This window comes from Bactrocera neohumeralis, chromosome 4 (genome assembly GCF_024586455.1).
Source record: "Bactrocera neohumeralis isolate Rockhampton chromosome 4, APGP_CSIRO_Bneo_wtdbg2-racon-allhic-juicebox.fasta_v2, whole genome shotgun sequence".
Taxonomy (NCBI): Eukaryota; Metazoa; Arthropoda; class Insecta; order Diptera; family Tephritidae; genus Bactrocera; species Bactrocera neohumeralis.
This window is the reverse complement of record NC_065921.1, coordinates 21,564,141-21,580,733: the sequence shown is the minus strand read 5'-3', so window position 1 is coordinate 21,580,733 and position 16,593 is coordinate 21,564,141. Positions and strand designations below refer to the sequence as shown.

General features: G+C 34.9%; 1 protein-coding gene across 1 annotated transcript; it reads left to right on the top strand.

Annotated features, from left to right (window-relative positions):
• The first annotated feature begins 7,145 nt into the window (after positions 1-7,145).
• On the top strand, positions 7,146-14,646 carry LOC126756040 (CD63 antigen). Its single transcript, XM_050468840.1, has 6 exons — positions 7,146-7,269; positions 7,329-7,515; positions 12,826-13,014; positions 13,072-13,389; positions 13,457-13,622; positions 14,263-14,646. Exons 2-5 carry the CDS (start codon positions 7,441-7,443, stop codon positions 13,604-13,606), a joined length of 732 nt encoding a protein of 243 aa, XP_050324797.1. The 5' UTR covers positions 7,146-7,269; positions 7,329-7,440; the 3' UTR covers positions 13,607-13,622; positions 14,263-14,646.
• Positions 14,647-16,593: the final 1,947 nt, after the last annotated feature.

Genomic DNA, 16,593 nt, shown 5'->3' with positions numbered 1-16,593 from the left:
TTAGCGACAATGAAGAGCTAATCGTCGATTTTCGAAACAGAAGACAGAGCTGTTCGGTGAAAACACGATCAAAGATAAAACATATATTGGAGTTCCGATGAAGCACGCTCTTTACCATACAACTTAAATTAGAACCATGCATAAAAATACAAGTATTATAGTCTACTATAAAATCATCATCTCGAGCAAACTTGTGGGTATTACCTATTCGAAGTAATCGATTACGCGTCTCGAAATAATAAAATTAAGTAAATACCTACATGAGTTCTCAGCAAACGTCAGAGTCTTAAAATAAATACGTGTTCTAGTTCGAAAGTACTGGAAAAACTCAATCTCTATTTGATTTAATATTCCCAGCAAGAAAAATACCACAGTTTGATAGTGACACTGTATTAAGTGAGTAGAACCATGAACTTTCCCCCATATAATAAATTATATGGCAAACATTTTGTAAAAAAATAATTTAGAACTAGTACTTACATACATGTATGTAAGTAATATAAGCAAATGATTCCAAATAAATTCAAGGAGCACCATTTCTTGTGAAGTAGCTTTTCCAACTGGCCTCATTGTGCACTACATAATTTACATAGTAAATAATTGTATTGTGGTGGCGCATATTCAACCAGAACGGAATGCGATTACTATCTATGTCAACCTAAGGTAAATAATTGCCTATTATTTTTTTGGTATTTTCAATACTTCCTACCCTTTCTTTTCTTACACATGGTTACTTGTGGGGGTTTCCAACAAAAATTGTACCGTAACACATTAATTTTTGCTCTCATTATAGGCTGTTGACCACAATGTTGCCGATGTAGCGTGGGTGCAGTGGTTGGACACCTAATATTTATACCATATACGCTTACTCTCGTTGGCCTTAGGAGTACTAATTCGAAATTAATAGCATAATTTACACGTTACAATCAAAAGAAAAAAGTGGATCTTAAAGAACAATACTAGAAATGTCACATTTCAACTTCAACCATTTACTTAGAGCATTTATAAGTAACAGTTTGAAAATAACGAATCATGGGAGGAAAAGAAGAATTGATTTAGTGGTGTTCAGCTCCGTAATAACCAATTCAGTTGTCTTAAGAAAAATTAGATTTCTATCTATTTTGCGCTAATTGTTCAAATTGATCGTTACCAGCGGAAATGGTTTCTTTTGTCCTCGCATTCGTCTAGAGAAGCTGCTGACTTAGCCCACTCGTCTGCTTTTTTATTGCCAAAAATGTTTCCATGATGGAACACAAGTTATGGATAAGTCGAGTTGACCTGCCATTGAGCTTAACTCCATCTTTGGCAACGACAAGGCTAGTAGTACCGCCTGGTTGTCTGTGTAAATGGTTGCCTTGGAAGATGCTATTACCTGAGATGCTTGAGTTTGATAGACGGAAACATAGAGAGATATCAAGCTTCTCGGTGTATACCCGTGTCCTTACACCACAACCCATTTTGGACCCGTCGGTATAGATTGAGGTAGAATTCTTCTACACTGCTAAACCTCTTCTCCATTCGCACCTAGAGGGTATTCCCACCTGGAAGTCCCAATTGAAGTGCAACTTTAAGAGAATATAGTCTGATTTATGTAGATAAGTTTCTAAACGATCAGAATTTCGCTATGTCCATAACACTTCCAGTTCCAAACGACAAACTCAAAATATTATGTGTACACGTTCGATATATAGAACCAAGAGATAATATGTATTGATTTAGTAATTTTGGTCACATTATGTCAAACTATGTAAATCACAAAATATCATACATACATATATGTTTGTCGATTAATATGTGAGATAAGTAATACGATATTAAGTAAATCAGAAGGATGGAAAATTTTCATTAGAAATAACCTGGGAATAGAGAATGGACACATTTCATCAATAGGCAGTCAAAGAAAGGAGTGAGGACGTCATTTTCAATATAAAGAGGTTAGCACAAAGTATTGGATCCCGATAATATTTTGGTCAACATTTTCAGATGACAAGAGCACTAACTCCATCAAGATTGATTGTGATATTTTGAGTATGCCAGAGCAAAACATTTAACAGAAATTAAGGACTTTGTTGCAGACTGATATCACCTATTATTAGTAGTTTCTGAGTTACAACTTTCACGTTTTAGAATACATTTTTTTTATGTTATTTCAACAGTAGTCGCCATTCGATTATACCTAGACGCAGTACCAATGTTATCAAGTTATATTATCAACGGACTGACAGACATCCAGAAAGAAATTATCTCATCATCTTGATCACTTCGATATATGTATATAACCCTATATCTATCTCGATTTGTTTTAGATGTCAGAAGCAACAGTTAATTAAACCAAATTTGTATAATTTGTGCAAAATATTGCGAGAACAAGTAACAAATCAATCGAAAAATCCTCCGCCGGACATATAAAGGGCTCTACTAGAATTAAATACATATAGTTTTTGGTTAATACAAATCTTCAAAAGGCGAGTGACAGCTGTCGGATCATTAGATTGTGAATTATATCATTTTGTGTGAAGCAACTTTTGTTTTTCTAAAAAAAAATGGATAAAAAGAATTTCGCGGCTTGATAAAAAATAGCTTTTTGAAGGGAAAAATACAGTTGAAGCAAAAACTTTGCTTGATGACGACTTTCCGGACACTGCCCCAATCAATTAACAAGAATCGGTATGCTAAGAGATTGTTACCGACGAAAACATCAAAAAAAATCACAAAATAGTTTTGGATGACCGTGAAGTGAAGTTGTTCGAGATAGTAGGCACTTTAAAGATATCACCAGAATTTTTATATCTTATCATTCACCAATATTGTATATAGTATGAAACATGGGTCCATAATTTCACTCCGAAGTCCAATTGGCAATCATCCGAGTGGACTGCACACGATGAACTCGCTCCAAAGCGTGGAAAACGCAACAGTCGGCTGGCAAAGTTATGGCGACTGTATTTTAGGATACGCATGGAATAATTTTTATTGACTACCTTGAAAAAGAAACGAAAGCTATTTTTATTATATTTTATATATTACATATTGTTATTGGACCGTTTGAAGGACGAAATCGCCGAAAAACGGACGCATTTGAAAAAAAGCGCTGTTACACCAAGACAATACACGGTGTCACAAGTCAGTGAAAACCATGGAAAAAATCCATTAATTGGACTTCGAATTGCTTCCGCATCTGCCGAATTCTGCAGATCTGGGATCTGGAAGAGATCATCGCCGATAATGAGGCTTATTTTGAAGCAAAGGACAAATAGTACTACAAAACTGGTATCGAAAAGTTGGAGGGTTACTAAAATCAGTGTATCACCCTTGAAGGGAACTATGGGATAAGGGAACAACATAGCAAAAATATATTATAAAATACATAGCATTTGGCAAAAAAATGTGTTTTCCTATGATAGGCTGAGGACTTTTCCATTGACCTGTTAAGTGACTTATATTAAACACTACTAAAAATTATCCTAACTCTGGCAACTTGGAATGTAATATGCTTCTTTGGCTTGCCAAAAATTTTGAATGAATTTGGAGGCGACCATTATTAAGTAGGTGGTACGATGGTTGCCGCCTCTTCTTTATGGAAATTTTAATATTGCATATTTTATGCTTGCTAATCTTAAGCAAAATTACAAACCGGAAATAGCAGGAAATCACTTAAACGCCTTAATGCTTCTTAGAATAAAGTGTTTCCTGTGTAAAACAGATAAAATAGGACATTCGAACCATAAAAACAAGGACCTCAAAAAATATCCAAACATACATATAATGTATATACTCTTGCATACTAATAAACGATAATAAATAGGGCTATTATTTCAGCAAATTGATTTAATTCCAACTAAATGAGTTTGACCAAGTTCGCTTAAAATGTCAATAAATTGCGAGTATTCTCAAGTTTCTTGCTAACTTTCCCATGCCTTAAGAAATAAGAGTAAGTACATGGTTCATACATCTATATATATATGTATGTACATATGTATGTAAATAGGTACGCATATAAAAGAAAAATTATTTAGAGCACTTTCTCGAGCGCTTTCAATAAATATTGATTTTCTTTGCTGCCTCGTACAATATAAGCATGTACAGGTAGGTACATGTATGTATATCATACATTTGATGATTACACCGAGTCGTATTGCGTGATTTCTATGGTCACATAAAGTGTCAAGAAACTTGTGGGTAATGTGCCGGATTTCACGGCGCACTCAAATGCCTTTCCTCTCTCGGCCGAATCAAGCTTTAAATGCAAATTTCCATGGGCTCCGTATGCGATTTATGCCAGTAATTAAGGTTATATGTTTTGGCATTTCAGGTATTGCCAGGAGCAACGAGAATGTAACCAAAAAATTTATGTATAGTTATTTACAGTTAATTACTCAAAGTTATATATCTTGCGTTGCGTCGGGTCAGGCTACATTCGCATGCCTTAATGTACATAACTTTCGTTGAATCAGAGGACAATTTATTGCGAAGCAAAACATTTTTTTCCGAGTAATTAATAAAGCATACCGTATGAGTACCTGAAAGGTGTGAGTTTGTGAATAAAATTTGTCAAAATAATGAGAAAATTATTTAAATAGTACAGCTTTACATGATATATCTATATGTTAGCGCAAATAACTGCAAATCATATAATTTTATGATCTAGTTGGATTTTGGGCTAAAATTTACAACTCCCAAGCATTAAGTAGTAAGATAGTTTCAAGGATACAAGTATATTTTGGTTCCTAAACCAATCCCAAAAAATAATAAATTGAATAAAATCAAAGACACATTTCTCAAAAGAAGGATCTGCGCAATATACATATATGTATATTTACGGTGGAACGGACTGGGTAGGAGAAAAGAATAAAAATAATTTCAGATTTTATTTACAGAGTAAAATTTTAAGGAAAATGCTACTAGATCTATCTTCTTGATACATTTTATTCTTCAGAGAAATGAATGCCACCTTGATACAGGACTATGTTTCACCCATTTTCAGAAATAAATCTAACTCAAAAATGATAGCATTAGTGATATCCACTAACCAGTTCAGTCAGGAAAAAAATTATTTATCTTATCCTTTACAAGTAGTCGACTACCTAATCTTTTTTTAGTTTTAGTGAGAGTTTCCCTTAAGCGCTGTAGACTAGCATCTCAGTTCAATGAGGAATATATAAAGAAAGGGTACCGAAATTTGCGGATTCCTTACTATTAGAGCTAACTGTATCCTTTACTTTACATATCTCCATAGAAAAATGTCTATCGGTGGCCAATCGACCGGCCCAAAACTTGAAATTAACTGCTCACCGAAGTGTTCTCTCAATAAATCTATAGGTATAGATGTGTGGGAAGTGGCGACGTCTTGTTGAAACCAAATGTCGCCGAAATCAGGAGTTTAAATTTTAGACATCAAATAGTCGGTTATCATGGCGCGATAACGGTCGCCACTGACGGTTACGTTCTCATCATTTTTGAAGAAATGTGGAACTATGATTCCACACCCACAAAACACATCAAACCGTTTTTTTCTGAATGAAATGGAAGCTCTTGAATCTCTTCAGTTTGCTCTTCGTCGTTTTCCCCTCAATAAGCTGCTTTTTTGCTTTCATTCATACTCGTAAGCTTAACGATCAAAGTCATATTCTTGTATCGAAAACTTTTCTATTTAACAAGGTACCTTCACCAAATTCGGTATGGAATATTCTTTAAATCATCAGCACAATCTCCGATGAAATTGTTCAGATCATACAAACTGACCGATCACAATAAACTTTTTGTAAGAAAACTTGAACTTGTAAAGCTTATTTTAGTTTAACGTTTTTTTTTGTTTCAATTCTTTTTGGGGTTTAAATTGACACGATCCATTACATTACTTTCGGTTAAGTTAAACTTCACTGAGACTAATGTAGAAAGGTAAGTTAAAGTAAAATCGCAATATTGCCTCAGTAATTTCCAAGTTTATCAATACTAATAATTTGTTTGATAAAGTCCATCGAGTTCCATATAGGATCTAGTATGCCCATGAAACCTGAAAAAAAAATTCAAATGCTTTTGGCGCTTTGAAACAACCGTAAAATAATTTTTAGGTAACTTCTGCCTTCCACCATCTCGTTTGGTTATATTTTAGTCACTTTATATACCCCTTCCACACCTTCAATTGGTATCGAACTATTATTAGCACAATATTCGATGAGTGCAATGACATGTTGGCCTATAACGAGAACGAAACGAGCTTATGCTGCTTTAACTTATCAGAATTAATGCCATCATGAGACTTACGGCTTTGTAACGAATTTCTTAAGTCGCTACATACCGTCAACAGCGAAATGTACATACGTCACACGCAACATCGACAAGCAACAGCGTCGGTCGCATAAAGTCAAACTGTCGATTAAAGTGGGCTACGGAGCAGCAACACACAAGGGGTTGCGGTCGCCTAACACAATACATGGAAACTTCGCGTATATAGGATGTACGCGATGGTGAAAGAGAAAATGGAACAGCAGGGTAAGACCTACACCACCGGAAACTGGTGCCCATTGAACTCTATTGTTAAACTTTGTATCGCCGGTGGTGGCGATAAATGCTATGACCAAAGCTGTGTAGTTTGGCACATAGGTGTTTCCAAAAGTAAAAACTAAAAGTAAATGAATAAGGAGGAGGAGGAGGAGGGATAAAGGAAAATGTGTATGAAAAAGAAACTAGTGTGCTAAATAGGGGGCAGCCAACATAAGACGACAACAAAACCTAAAACACTTAAGCGGTATGCGGCCACGTTGAGCGGGTGGCGCTACTTACTCGTTGGACGGATCGGGTATATGTATGAAGATTTCTCGGCACTTTTACTTTCACTGCGCCCACACTACCAGCCGTTCGTGGAACTGTAATCAAGGCATACGATGGTAGGGTTCGGTACTCGTACAACCCAATTGACGAATTAGAAAGCAAATAGTTAACATTAATGAAGCTAACTGCGGACTTCACTACTAAGAATACCCTCCAACCGTCCAAGCAACTAAGGCATACAGCTCATGCAAGCGTCCAAAACCAGAGCGCGTCAAATGGGAGCATGTGCTGTACTCATTTGTTGCTATTTTAGCCACACTGTCGCTTGTGCGCCTAAAAGCACTACAGCTTTGTTGGTGAAGTCTGCGACCAAGCAGTGGTCAGTTCATTCTGAACCGCCTAATTGAACGGACGTGATTGCGCAAACGAAGTACTAGTTCGACCACAACATTTAACCGTTAAATGTTGCTTGCGGCGAACGTGTGTTTGAATAAAACTGTAAATACAATAACAACACACTAAGTGCATTTAATTAACAAATAAAAAATATTTTTTAGAAAAAATACTGTGTGCCTGTGCATTAGCATTAGTAGATAAAAATCTGCTGCTGAGTTGAGAAACTTCACACATTGCTATCCTTCTTCCCTATTGTTGCACTTCCGGTGGTAAATGAATTTCAAAATGCGTACTTGCGGCATGAGTTTGGTCAAGTACATACTATTCGCCTTTAATATCATTTTTGCGGTAAGTAAATGTTATTGTTAATTGACTAGTTCATAAGCAAGCATAATAGGCAAATCGACAAGGCAGTCGAGTATACCCAATACTCCACGCTTTAATTAATAACTGTCATTCAAAGTAAATATTTATTGATGAAGGGGAATGTCCTGTACGCATGTGTGTATGTTTATGTAAACCACGATGAGTGGCTATGTGCAGCGGTGCACGTCATTCATTTACTGTACATATTTGTGATTAACACTAACAGGACATTAAGGGCAACAACAACGTTTTTACCATTTTAACCAAACTAGCTGATTCATTCAATTTCGTACAGATTTCTAACTTGATAAAAATAAAATAATTACCTTAATCAATGACAGGAATATTTTTTCATAGTATTTACAATCTGTCGTGTGACAGTACGCAAATGTGAATGGACAATGCAGGAGAATTTCAAAGATTGTCCTTATGCTAGCCTTTATAGGATATGCAAGAAAAAAGAACAAATATATGACAACATTATATAAAATAATTAAAAACAATCCTTCAGAACAATTTAGGGGAAAAACAGACTTTTTTAAAAAAAATTTTCTCATATAAAAAACTATACATATATATAAAAACAAAAAAAAAACTGTATTTATTTTCTTAAAATTTGTTTATTGCTCCTTCCTTGCACTTTTAACAAAGAAATTTTGAAATTTTTGGAAAAAAATATTTTAAACTCGACTATTACGACGCTATTTCCGGTGACCCCTCGGAAAAAAGGTGCGCCCGCGTTGGCAGGATAACTCCTTACAGGATCATCTAAAGTGAAAAAATACGTGTTTTAGTTAAAACCTTAACTTAGAACTTGGACGAAGGGAAAAAAACTGAAAATTTAATTTTTGGCAGACATTTTTACAAAAAAATTAAAATTTCAGTGAAAATTTCGCGACATTTTTTCAAATATTTCTAATCGAAAAAAGTCCTTCGTCCAAGTCTTTAAGAATTGTATCTCATAGGCCTGTGTAAAATTTCATGACAATCGGTTGAGTAGTTCTCGAGAAATCTTACCGACCGACTTCAACAACAACGTTTCGAGAAAAACGCGTTTAAAGACGGCGCACTTAGCCTAGCTAGCCTCGAGCGCACAAGTTCTCAAGGCTGTATCTCCGAAACTTTTACTCGGATCAACTCGAAAATTTAGGACAATATTTCAGAGCTGTTGAAGAATTTAATAAGACAATAAAATATTTTGAAACCCGTAAACCCATGTAACTCTTTAAGAGTGTATTTATACATATATTAAGAATACACAATAAATTCTGAAGAAAAAATATTAAAAAACTCTCGATTTACATGTCTTCTCTGACGGCGCTAAAGAAAGGTCCCCCTTTGGAGGTCACAGCACAAGCGCGCGGCGCGACATAATGCGCTCATCAGAAGTTTCCTTCAATAAATTGATTGTTATTGTTATATGGCGCCGTATATTAGTTGGAACCAAATATCGCCCACATCAAAATCCTCCAATTCAACTAAGAAAAAGTCATTAATAATTGCTCTATAGTGTTCCCATTGAATGTAGCATTATGGCCGGCAAATGAAATGGCAAATCAAACTGAGTATAACTCAAGTAACAGCTGCCCCAAAAAAGTATTGCCTCATTGAAACCCACCACAAAAAACTATTGATTAGAGGTTTCAGAGATCACCTTGCCATTGTAGCTAAAGTTCTTTCCGGAACACATGCTCTAAAGATCTAAAGACAAACAGTCGCTGGTGGACTTCGAATTTGTCAAACATTTGTAAACATGGCAGATACGAAAAAATATTTTGGCCCAATTAATGCAATATTGTCATATTTTCATTTATTTATGATACTGTACTTTGCTTTGTCAAACCACGATGCAAGAATTGGAGTTTAGTACGATTTAAAAACTTGTTGTTTTGAATTTTATTTGAAGTTTCGCATTCCTGAATATTCATTAAAAATATGTTTAAAAGGTTCTCAAAGTGTCAAGAGCTAAATTTTACACTCATCAGATCGTTTTGTGAATGTTTCCCCCCATATGTATCAGTTCTATATAAAATCACACATATTTAAAAATTTAGCATTAAAGCAAATAATTTGAATCAAATTCTCAAAAACAGTATCAAAAGCATGAAATTTAGAAAATATATTTTTTAGATATAGTGTATTTATAACTGTGATTAAAAACGGAATCAATATATTTTTTAAATTGGTACAACATTTGTTATGTTCGTGTGAAGTTTGATCGCCATATGTCAATTAGTGAAAGGTTGTTCTGGAAATGTTTACCGTAAAAAATGTTAATTTCGGTTTTATAATCGTTAAAATTGTTGCAGAAGTGTCCTGGGATTCTACTTTATCACGAACATAATTATTTGAGTGACCCAAAGCATCGATGTCATCGAAAACTTTCCACAAGCGTGTCGTCCATCCGCCTCTGTTACATTCTTATGACCCAAACAAACTATATTTTTGAATTTAAAATATTTATTTTTCCTTTTTAAATTGACTTAATACCGTATAAAAACCCTAATTTTCAATTTTGAGATGTTCTCAAGTCAAAACACTTATTTTTTTTGTCCTATAAGGAATAGAACGGAATTTGATAGTGATTTACCTATAAAAAAACAGACAGTCAATTGTTAAAAGATGTTCAAACACTTACTGTCTTAAAAATAAATTAATAATACTTTTTTAGGTTTTTTAAAGCGTGTAACAGGTTTTTTCAAAACGACGCTACAAAAGTTGACCGATAGGGACAGCAAACGACGCCATACTTTTTCCCGCCCTTTTGACAGATCTCTTTGGTAAGGTTTGACATTTCATCATGGAAAGATATACGTTCATACAACTAATCGAAATTATTAAATTTAATACCGAAATTCGGAGTCAGTGGCTTCAACTTTAAGAGCGCTATGTCCAATTTATGGTCGTCATAATCGTTCTGTCAGATCAACCATTAAGAGTCTAGTGGAAAAATGTGAATTCACAGGCACAATACAAAATGTTCCTTTGCTAGTGAGACAAAGAGAGTGTAGTGTCGAGAATACTGCTGTGGCTAGCACATCAATGAAGGAAGACTCACATCAATCTCATACACGTAGTTCTCAAGCCTTGGGCATCTATGTGACATCTTTGTGGCGAATTTTACGAAAAGATCTTGGCCTACATCCTTACAAAATCAAATTGACGTAAGAAGTGAAACCGCCTGACCACCAGAATCGTCGTATGTTCGTGAAATTATCCTGATTTAAATCGAAAAATCATCTTCAACATCGAGGATCATTTCTGGCTGAATGGCTTCGTCAATAAGCAAAATATGTATTATTGGTCAGGCAGCAATCCACACGTACTCCATAAGTCACCATTGCAACCCGAAAAACCCGTACTTCTTCTGCGACGATCAAGACCGGCACGTTACTGTGAATGGGAATCGCCACCGCTCAATCATAACCGAATATTTTTGGCCCGAATTAGGTGATATGGATTTGGATAATAAGTAGTTCCAACAGGACAGCGCCACAAGCCACACAGCGAATGTCACAATCGATTTATTGAAAACCAAGTTTGGTGAACGTGTTATTCCACGAAATGGCCCAGTCAATTAGCCTCCTTTGTCGTGCGATTTGACTCCGTTAGACTATTTCCTGTGGGGATGCGTCAAGTCTATGGTATATGCCAACAAGCCAGCGACGATTGATGAACATCGGCTTGAAACCGGCAAAAATTGGGTTCAGTGTCTGGGCTTCTACAACTGTTCCCGTGGTGGCTATGCAAACGAAATCGAGTTCCATACATAATGGCATCGAATGTCCTTTCACAGGAATAATTCATTCATTGACTTTTCAACTTTTGTAGCGCTGTTATTAGTATGTTGAACTGTAAAGAGAACTATCTCTAAATAAAAACAAGAAAAAATGCTAACTTCGTCTGCAACGAAACTTTAACCCCTTGACGTATTTCCACGAGCCTGGCTCGTGGTACAATTTCTGTGCCTAACATGATTATCACGAGCCTGGCTCGTGGTGTGTAGAAGTGTACATTTGATGAAATCTCCCGTTATTTTCAGCTAATAATGTAAACAAGAAACATTGTTGCAATTGAGTGCATTAACTACATCAAATCAGTTGTGTTATTCATATTTTTTGTTACGCAGTAAAAATAAATAAAATTCGTTTCGTTTTGCGACAGTTCGTAAGCATCAAAACTGGTTTGTTTAGTGCAAGTTGCGTGCGAACAGTTGGAAGCGAATTTTGTTGCGCTAATTGATACGTCAAGGGGTTAATACCATTCACAAGTAAATTTTTTATAGCAGAAGATCTTAAACTTAATTTTGATCGGTCAATTTGTATGGCAGCTGTATACTATAGTGGTGCGATCAGAAAAAATGTGCGGAGATTAGGCTTTGGGCAATAAATCAGGACAAATTTCGTGAATATATCTTGCCAAATAAAGAAGTTTTCCTAACAAGGACTTGATTTTCAGTTCTATTGTAGCTATATCGTATAGAGAGCCGATACCGGCGATTCCAAAAAAATAGGCAATTTCATGGCAAAAAGAACCAGAGCAAATTTTCAGTTCGATACCGCAAAAATTAAGAGACTAGCTCGCTTATATACAGGCGGACATGGTTAAATCGACATAACTCGTTCCGTGGCAAACTAAGTGCACCCTGTTTAGGGTATAGTACGAGTATATAGGATGAAGTAATGGATAAATTGTAATTACTTGCTTAAATAAAAATATATATGTAAGTATAATATTTATATAAAAAAAGTATGTAAGTAAAAGTACAGGGGCCAATTAGAAAAGCACACTATGTACATAACTATGTATGTATGTATGTATGTATACATTTCTGCTGTATGCAATGTGCATGATTTTTTTATGACATGCCTTAACTTTGACATTAGGAGCCTCGTCAAAACTAACTGCGCCATATATTAGGGAAATTTGTTGTAATAAGAGTTTGGATTTGAGATAAACACGAATAATAAAGCGCACAATAACGGTCACTAGCAATTGGGCACTGGCGCAAAGCCAACGCAAATTCAGTTGGACCTTTCATGCGGCACCAATGAACATTTATCGCAAATTCTAATCTGACATTGAACTAACCTTTCAAGCGCAGTTCGTTAGTGAGTACTTTGCCTTATGAGCATTTAAATATTTCATAAGAAAAACTATTTTATTTTTTTGCCTTTATTGCCACATACGCCCAGGCAAATAATTGACGTTGCTGATCAATAACAAATCCATTTGAATAACAGTACATTAGTTGCAACGATTTTTATCGAATTATTTGATATTCATTTACAGATATCGGGGCTCGGTATTTTAATAGCCGGTGCGGTTGTCCTTGCCGATGTCAACCAATTCAGTCACTTTGTCGAAGGTAGAGTGACGGCGCCACCCATTGTGCTGATTGTGACCGGTTTAATCATATTCCTAATTGCATCGTTGGGTTGTTTTGGCGCCATCAAGGAGTCACCAACACTACTGCTCACCGTAAGTGATTTATTAATTGAATTTATTTTTCTCTCTCACGCTCGCTTTCTCTCTCAGTATGCCGTGCTACTCGCCATCATCTTCATTGTTGAGTTAGCCGTGGGCATTGCCGCGGCTGTTTTCAAGGCGGACCTGGAAATGATGCTAAAGAACTCACTGCAAGAATCTATAAAACGTTCAAATCATGAGGATATGATGGCTTGGGATAATGTACAGCGAAAGTTGATGTGTTGCGGTGTCGACAACCCAGCCGATTGGCGTACACTTAGCCTCAATAAAACGCTGCCGGCCAGCTGCTGTCGCGAAAAATACATTGATGAAGCCGTTGGACACTGCACTGAGTCGTTGGCGTTGGGCGTTGATAAATATTTTCAGGTGAATACATACAGAGTTAAAAACAAAATTTAATGTTCAAAATTGTTTTTTTTTTTTCACTTAACAGGAGGGTTGCGTGGGCAAACTTAGGGAGCGAATCGATAAGAACGCCGTCATTTTAATTGGTGTGGGCATTGGTATTGCCTTCATACAAATACTGGGCATTATACTGGCATGCTACCTGGCTTCCACAATACGTCACGAACGCATGAAGTAAATATGAGGCAAACGAGGTTAGTCAATTAGACGTGGTTAAGCTGCCGTTTGTATATAAAATTAAGTTCTATTGAATTGAGGTCACCAAAGACTTAAGCAAGTCATAAGGTATTGAATGTGTGATTTTATGTGTGTTTTAGAACTTTAACAGAAGCAACGGTTTCGATTTAAATAGCGGAAATTTAGACAACTACTATATGTTTTCAAAAACTATACAACAACATTTTTGTCGGTTTAAGAATCCAAGGGATTGTGCTTTAAGTTTAAGTTTGAATATATTCATACAAATAAATTTCATTGGAAAAAATAGCGAATTTAAGGCTGCTTTCACAATGTCGGGTTACCAGCGTTTCTGTCCAGTTAATAGAATTGTCCGCTTAATAGATTGTACGCAATAAACATCAACAATGTGCATGGTTAATGGAGATGTCCGCTTAATAGGGCGTCCATTTAAGAGAGCTTTAACTGTATTCTTTACTTATGAATTGTTTTAACTTTCCTATCTTTTAAGTTGGTTCGAACTGGACACATTGTGTTAAATTTTACTAAAATCGGTTCAGTAGTTTAGGAGTCCATCGCGGACAAACAACGTGACACGTGCTTTTTATATGTATATAAAAATTAAATTCACTTTTATTTTATTTCATTTTATTTTAGGTACTAATTACAAAATTGAAGAAGGTACCAAAAACACGAATATCACCAACAAAGCAACTAATCATAAGCAATACACATCTCTACAGCAATAACAAAAAGGACAAATCATCAATTCCAAATCATATCTATATGTAAACTTATGTAGATATTTACAAACAGCGGTGTAGCGATAACATTAAAGATTACGGATCATCTTTGTGCAGCCATTGTGAGGTTCCACTTATTTCAGTGTTTGTTTTCACTTTCAGATATTCAAAAATCACCGTCCACAATTATTCTAAATACTACTTAATATACAAAATATGATAAAGAAGTGCTTATAAATGTATTGTTGCTTTTTATATGTTAAATAAATAAATAAATTTCTTAAATAAATAACCACAACGAATAATTTTTTCTTCTTACAAGAGAAAATACCGGATTTTAAACGGTTAACGGCTTTCAAAGCGAGGTAGTGTTGTCATCAAGAAGGTACTTGAGGTTGTACCGGAAATTTATATTGAGAAACACTGCTATTGTTCCTACTACTGTGCATAGAACTGATGTGAGGATTAATCAATTAAAATTTTGCATAAACGGAAAGTTGCAAAGTATTTATTTTCGAAAAATTCCTACAAATGCATGTCTGGAGTCGAGGTCTAATATATTTAATAATAAAATAATCAATACGCAATAATTTCGGAAATAGTTTTTCATAAGATTTAAATTTTGCCGAATTTTCAACTATCCGTTCCGATTCCATTTCACATTTTGTTATAAAGCTATTCAGTGACATCTAACGTGTTTTATGTGTAACTTTAGCAGCGTACATTCAGTCGGTGCTAAAATATCAATATGTGCGCGGGCGCCAAACAGCTGATTTTGGAAAAATTATAAATAAAGAAATTGGACAAATTCTGCCAAAAAAGGATTAACTTAAGTGAATATTAATATGCATGTGTGAGGTATAACTTTAAATAGCATACAAAGATATGCAACTGCTTTCTTGCATTTTTATGCCAAATGAGAGCGTATGTAGGGCAAATGGAACCGAGCAATGTAATTGAAGTCATCTGACAACTCTCGGTATCTTTGGCAAAATGTGTGGTTGAATTCATACGTACATGAATTTTTAAATGTTTATCTTCTGATGATGATGACTATGTACTTTTTGAAATTATATCTTCAGATTTTACATAAGAATTTCGATTGTATGCGCAAACCAGCTTATGAAACCTAAATAATGCAGGATAAAATGCAACGAATAAATTATAGGATCATTGCTTGTTATTCTTTAACTAGGAACGTCGATGTATGTATGTACATAGTATATGTAAAGCAATTACACACAAAATTGGATTAACCTCTTGGCCAGGAAGAGTTGTTGGAAATCCAGGATTTTGTTAAACGTGCGGTATTTTAAATTCACTATGTGTTATTTATTTAAATAGAATTTAGTATTATATGTAAATTAGCATAGACATTTTAAACAATAGAAGAAGAAAACTTAAGAATAAATTAAGTCTAGCACTTACCGGACATATGTATGTATATATGAAGGATTTCGTTTCCACGACGCAGCGAGAATAGAAGCAACTGATGACGGGGTGTGCAGATATTCCGTGGGAAGAATTTTTTTTATTTTTTATAAATACACTCTCATTTATTAACTTTTTTTAACATAATAATACACTATTTTCACAACCACTTCGCATATTCCTTCAAATATTCCTTTAATTGAGAGAAAACACAACACACAAAGCCTTCCCCAATACGCAGCCATTTGCACGATTATAAAATGATTTCGTGTTAAAAATTTTATTTATTTTTTTATAAAAGCACTTTCAACTTCCTTAACATAATAAAACACTATTTTTACAACCACTTCACATCGTTCTTCAATTAAGAGAAAATTACACACACAACACATAAAGACGCCATTTGCACAAAGCACACATTATAAAATGACGGGGTGTGCAGCAATTTCATTTGAAGAATTTTATTTATTTTTTATAAAAACATATTAATTTATTGACTTTTTAACATATAATAATACAATTTTCACAACCACTTCGCATCTTCCTTCAATTAGGAGAAAATTACACACACAACACACAAAGCCTTCCGCACTTCGCAGCCATTTGCACAGCGACACGTTATAACATTTTTCTTCGCACATTCACATATTGGCACATTATGTGCACTATTCTTGATTTCACTTACTAATATTACACAATAAATGATTTAAAAAACTTCTTTGAAATCACTTTTGCATAAATTGAATTTATTAAATGAAAACTCACATCGTACAATTTTCACCGACACGCGAAAGTACCGTTTGAATCTAGTGAA

Excerpts from the sequence above, each read along its gene's own strand:
- LOC126756040 (XM_050468840.1), top strand. The coding sequence starts at position 7,441 with ATGAATTTCAAAATGCGTACTTGCGGCATGAGTTTGGTCAAGTACATA. Across the intron at positions 7,516-12,825 it reads CCTTTAATATCATTTTTGCG|ATATCGGGGCTCGGTATTTT; the intron begins GTAAGTAAATGT and ends ATTCATTTACAG. Across the intron at positions 13,390-13,456 it reads GCGTTGATAAATATTTTCAG|GAGGGTTGCGTGGGCAAACT; the intron begins GTGAATACATAC and ends TTCACTTAACAG.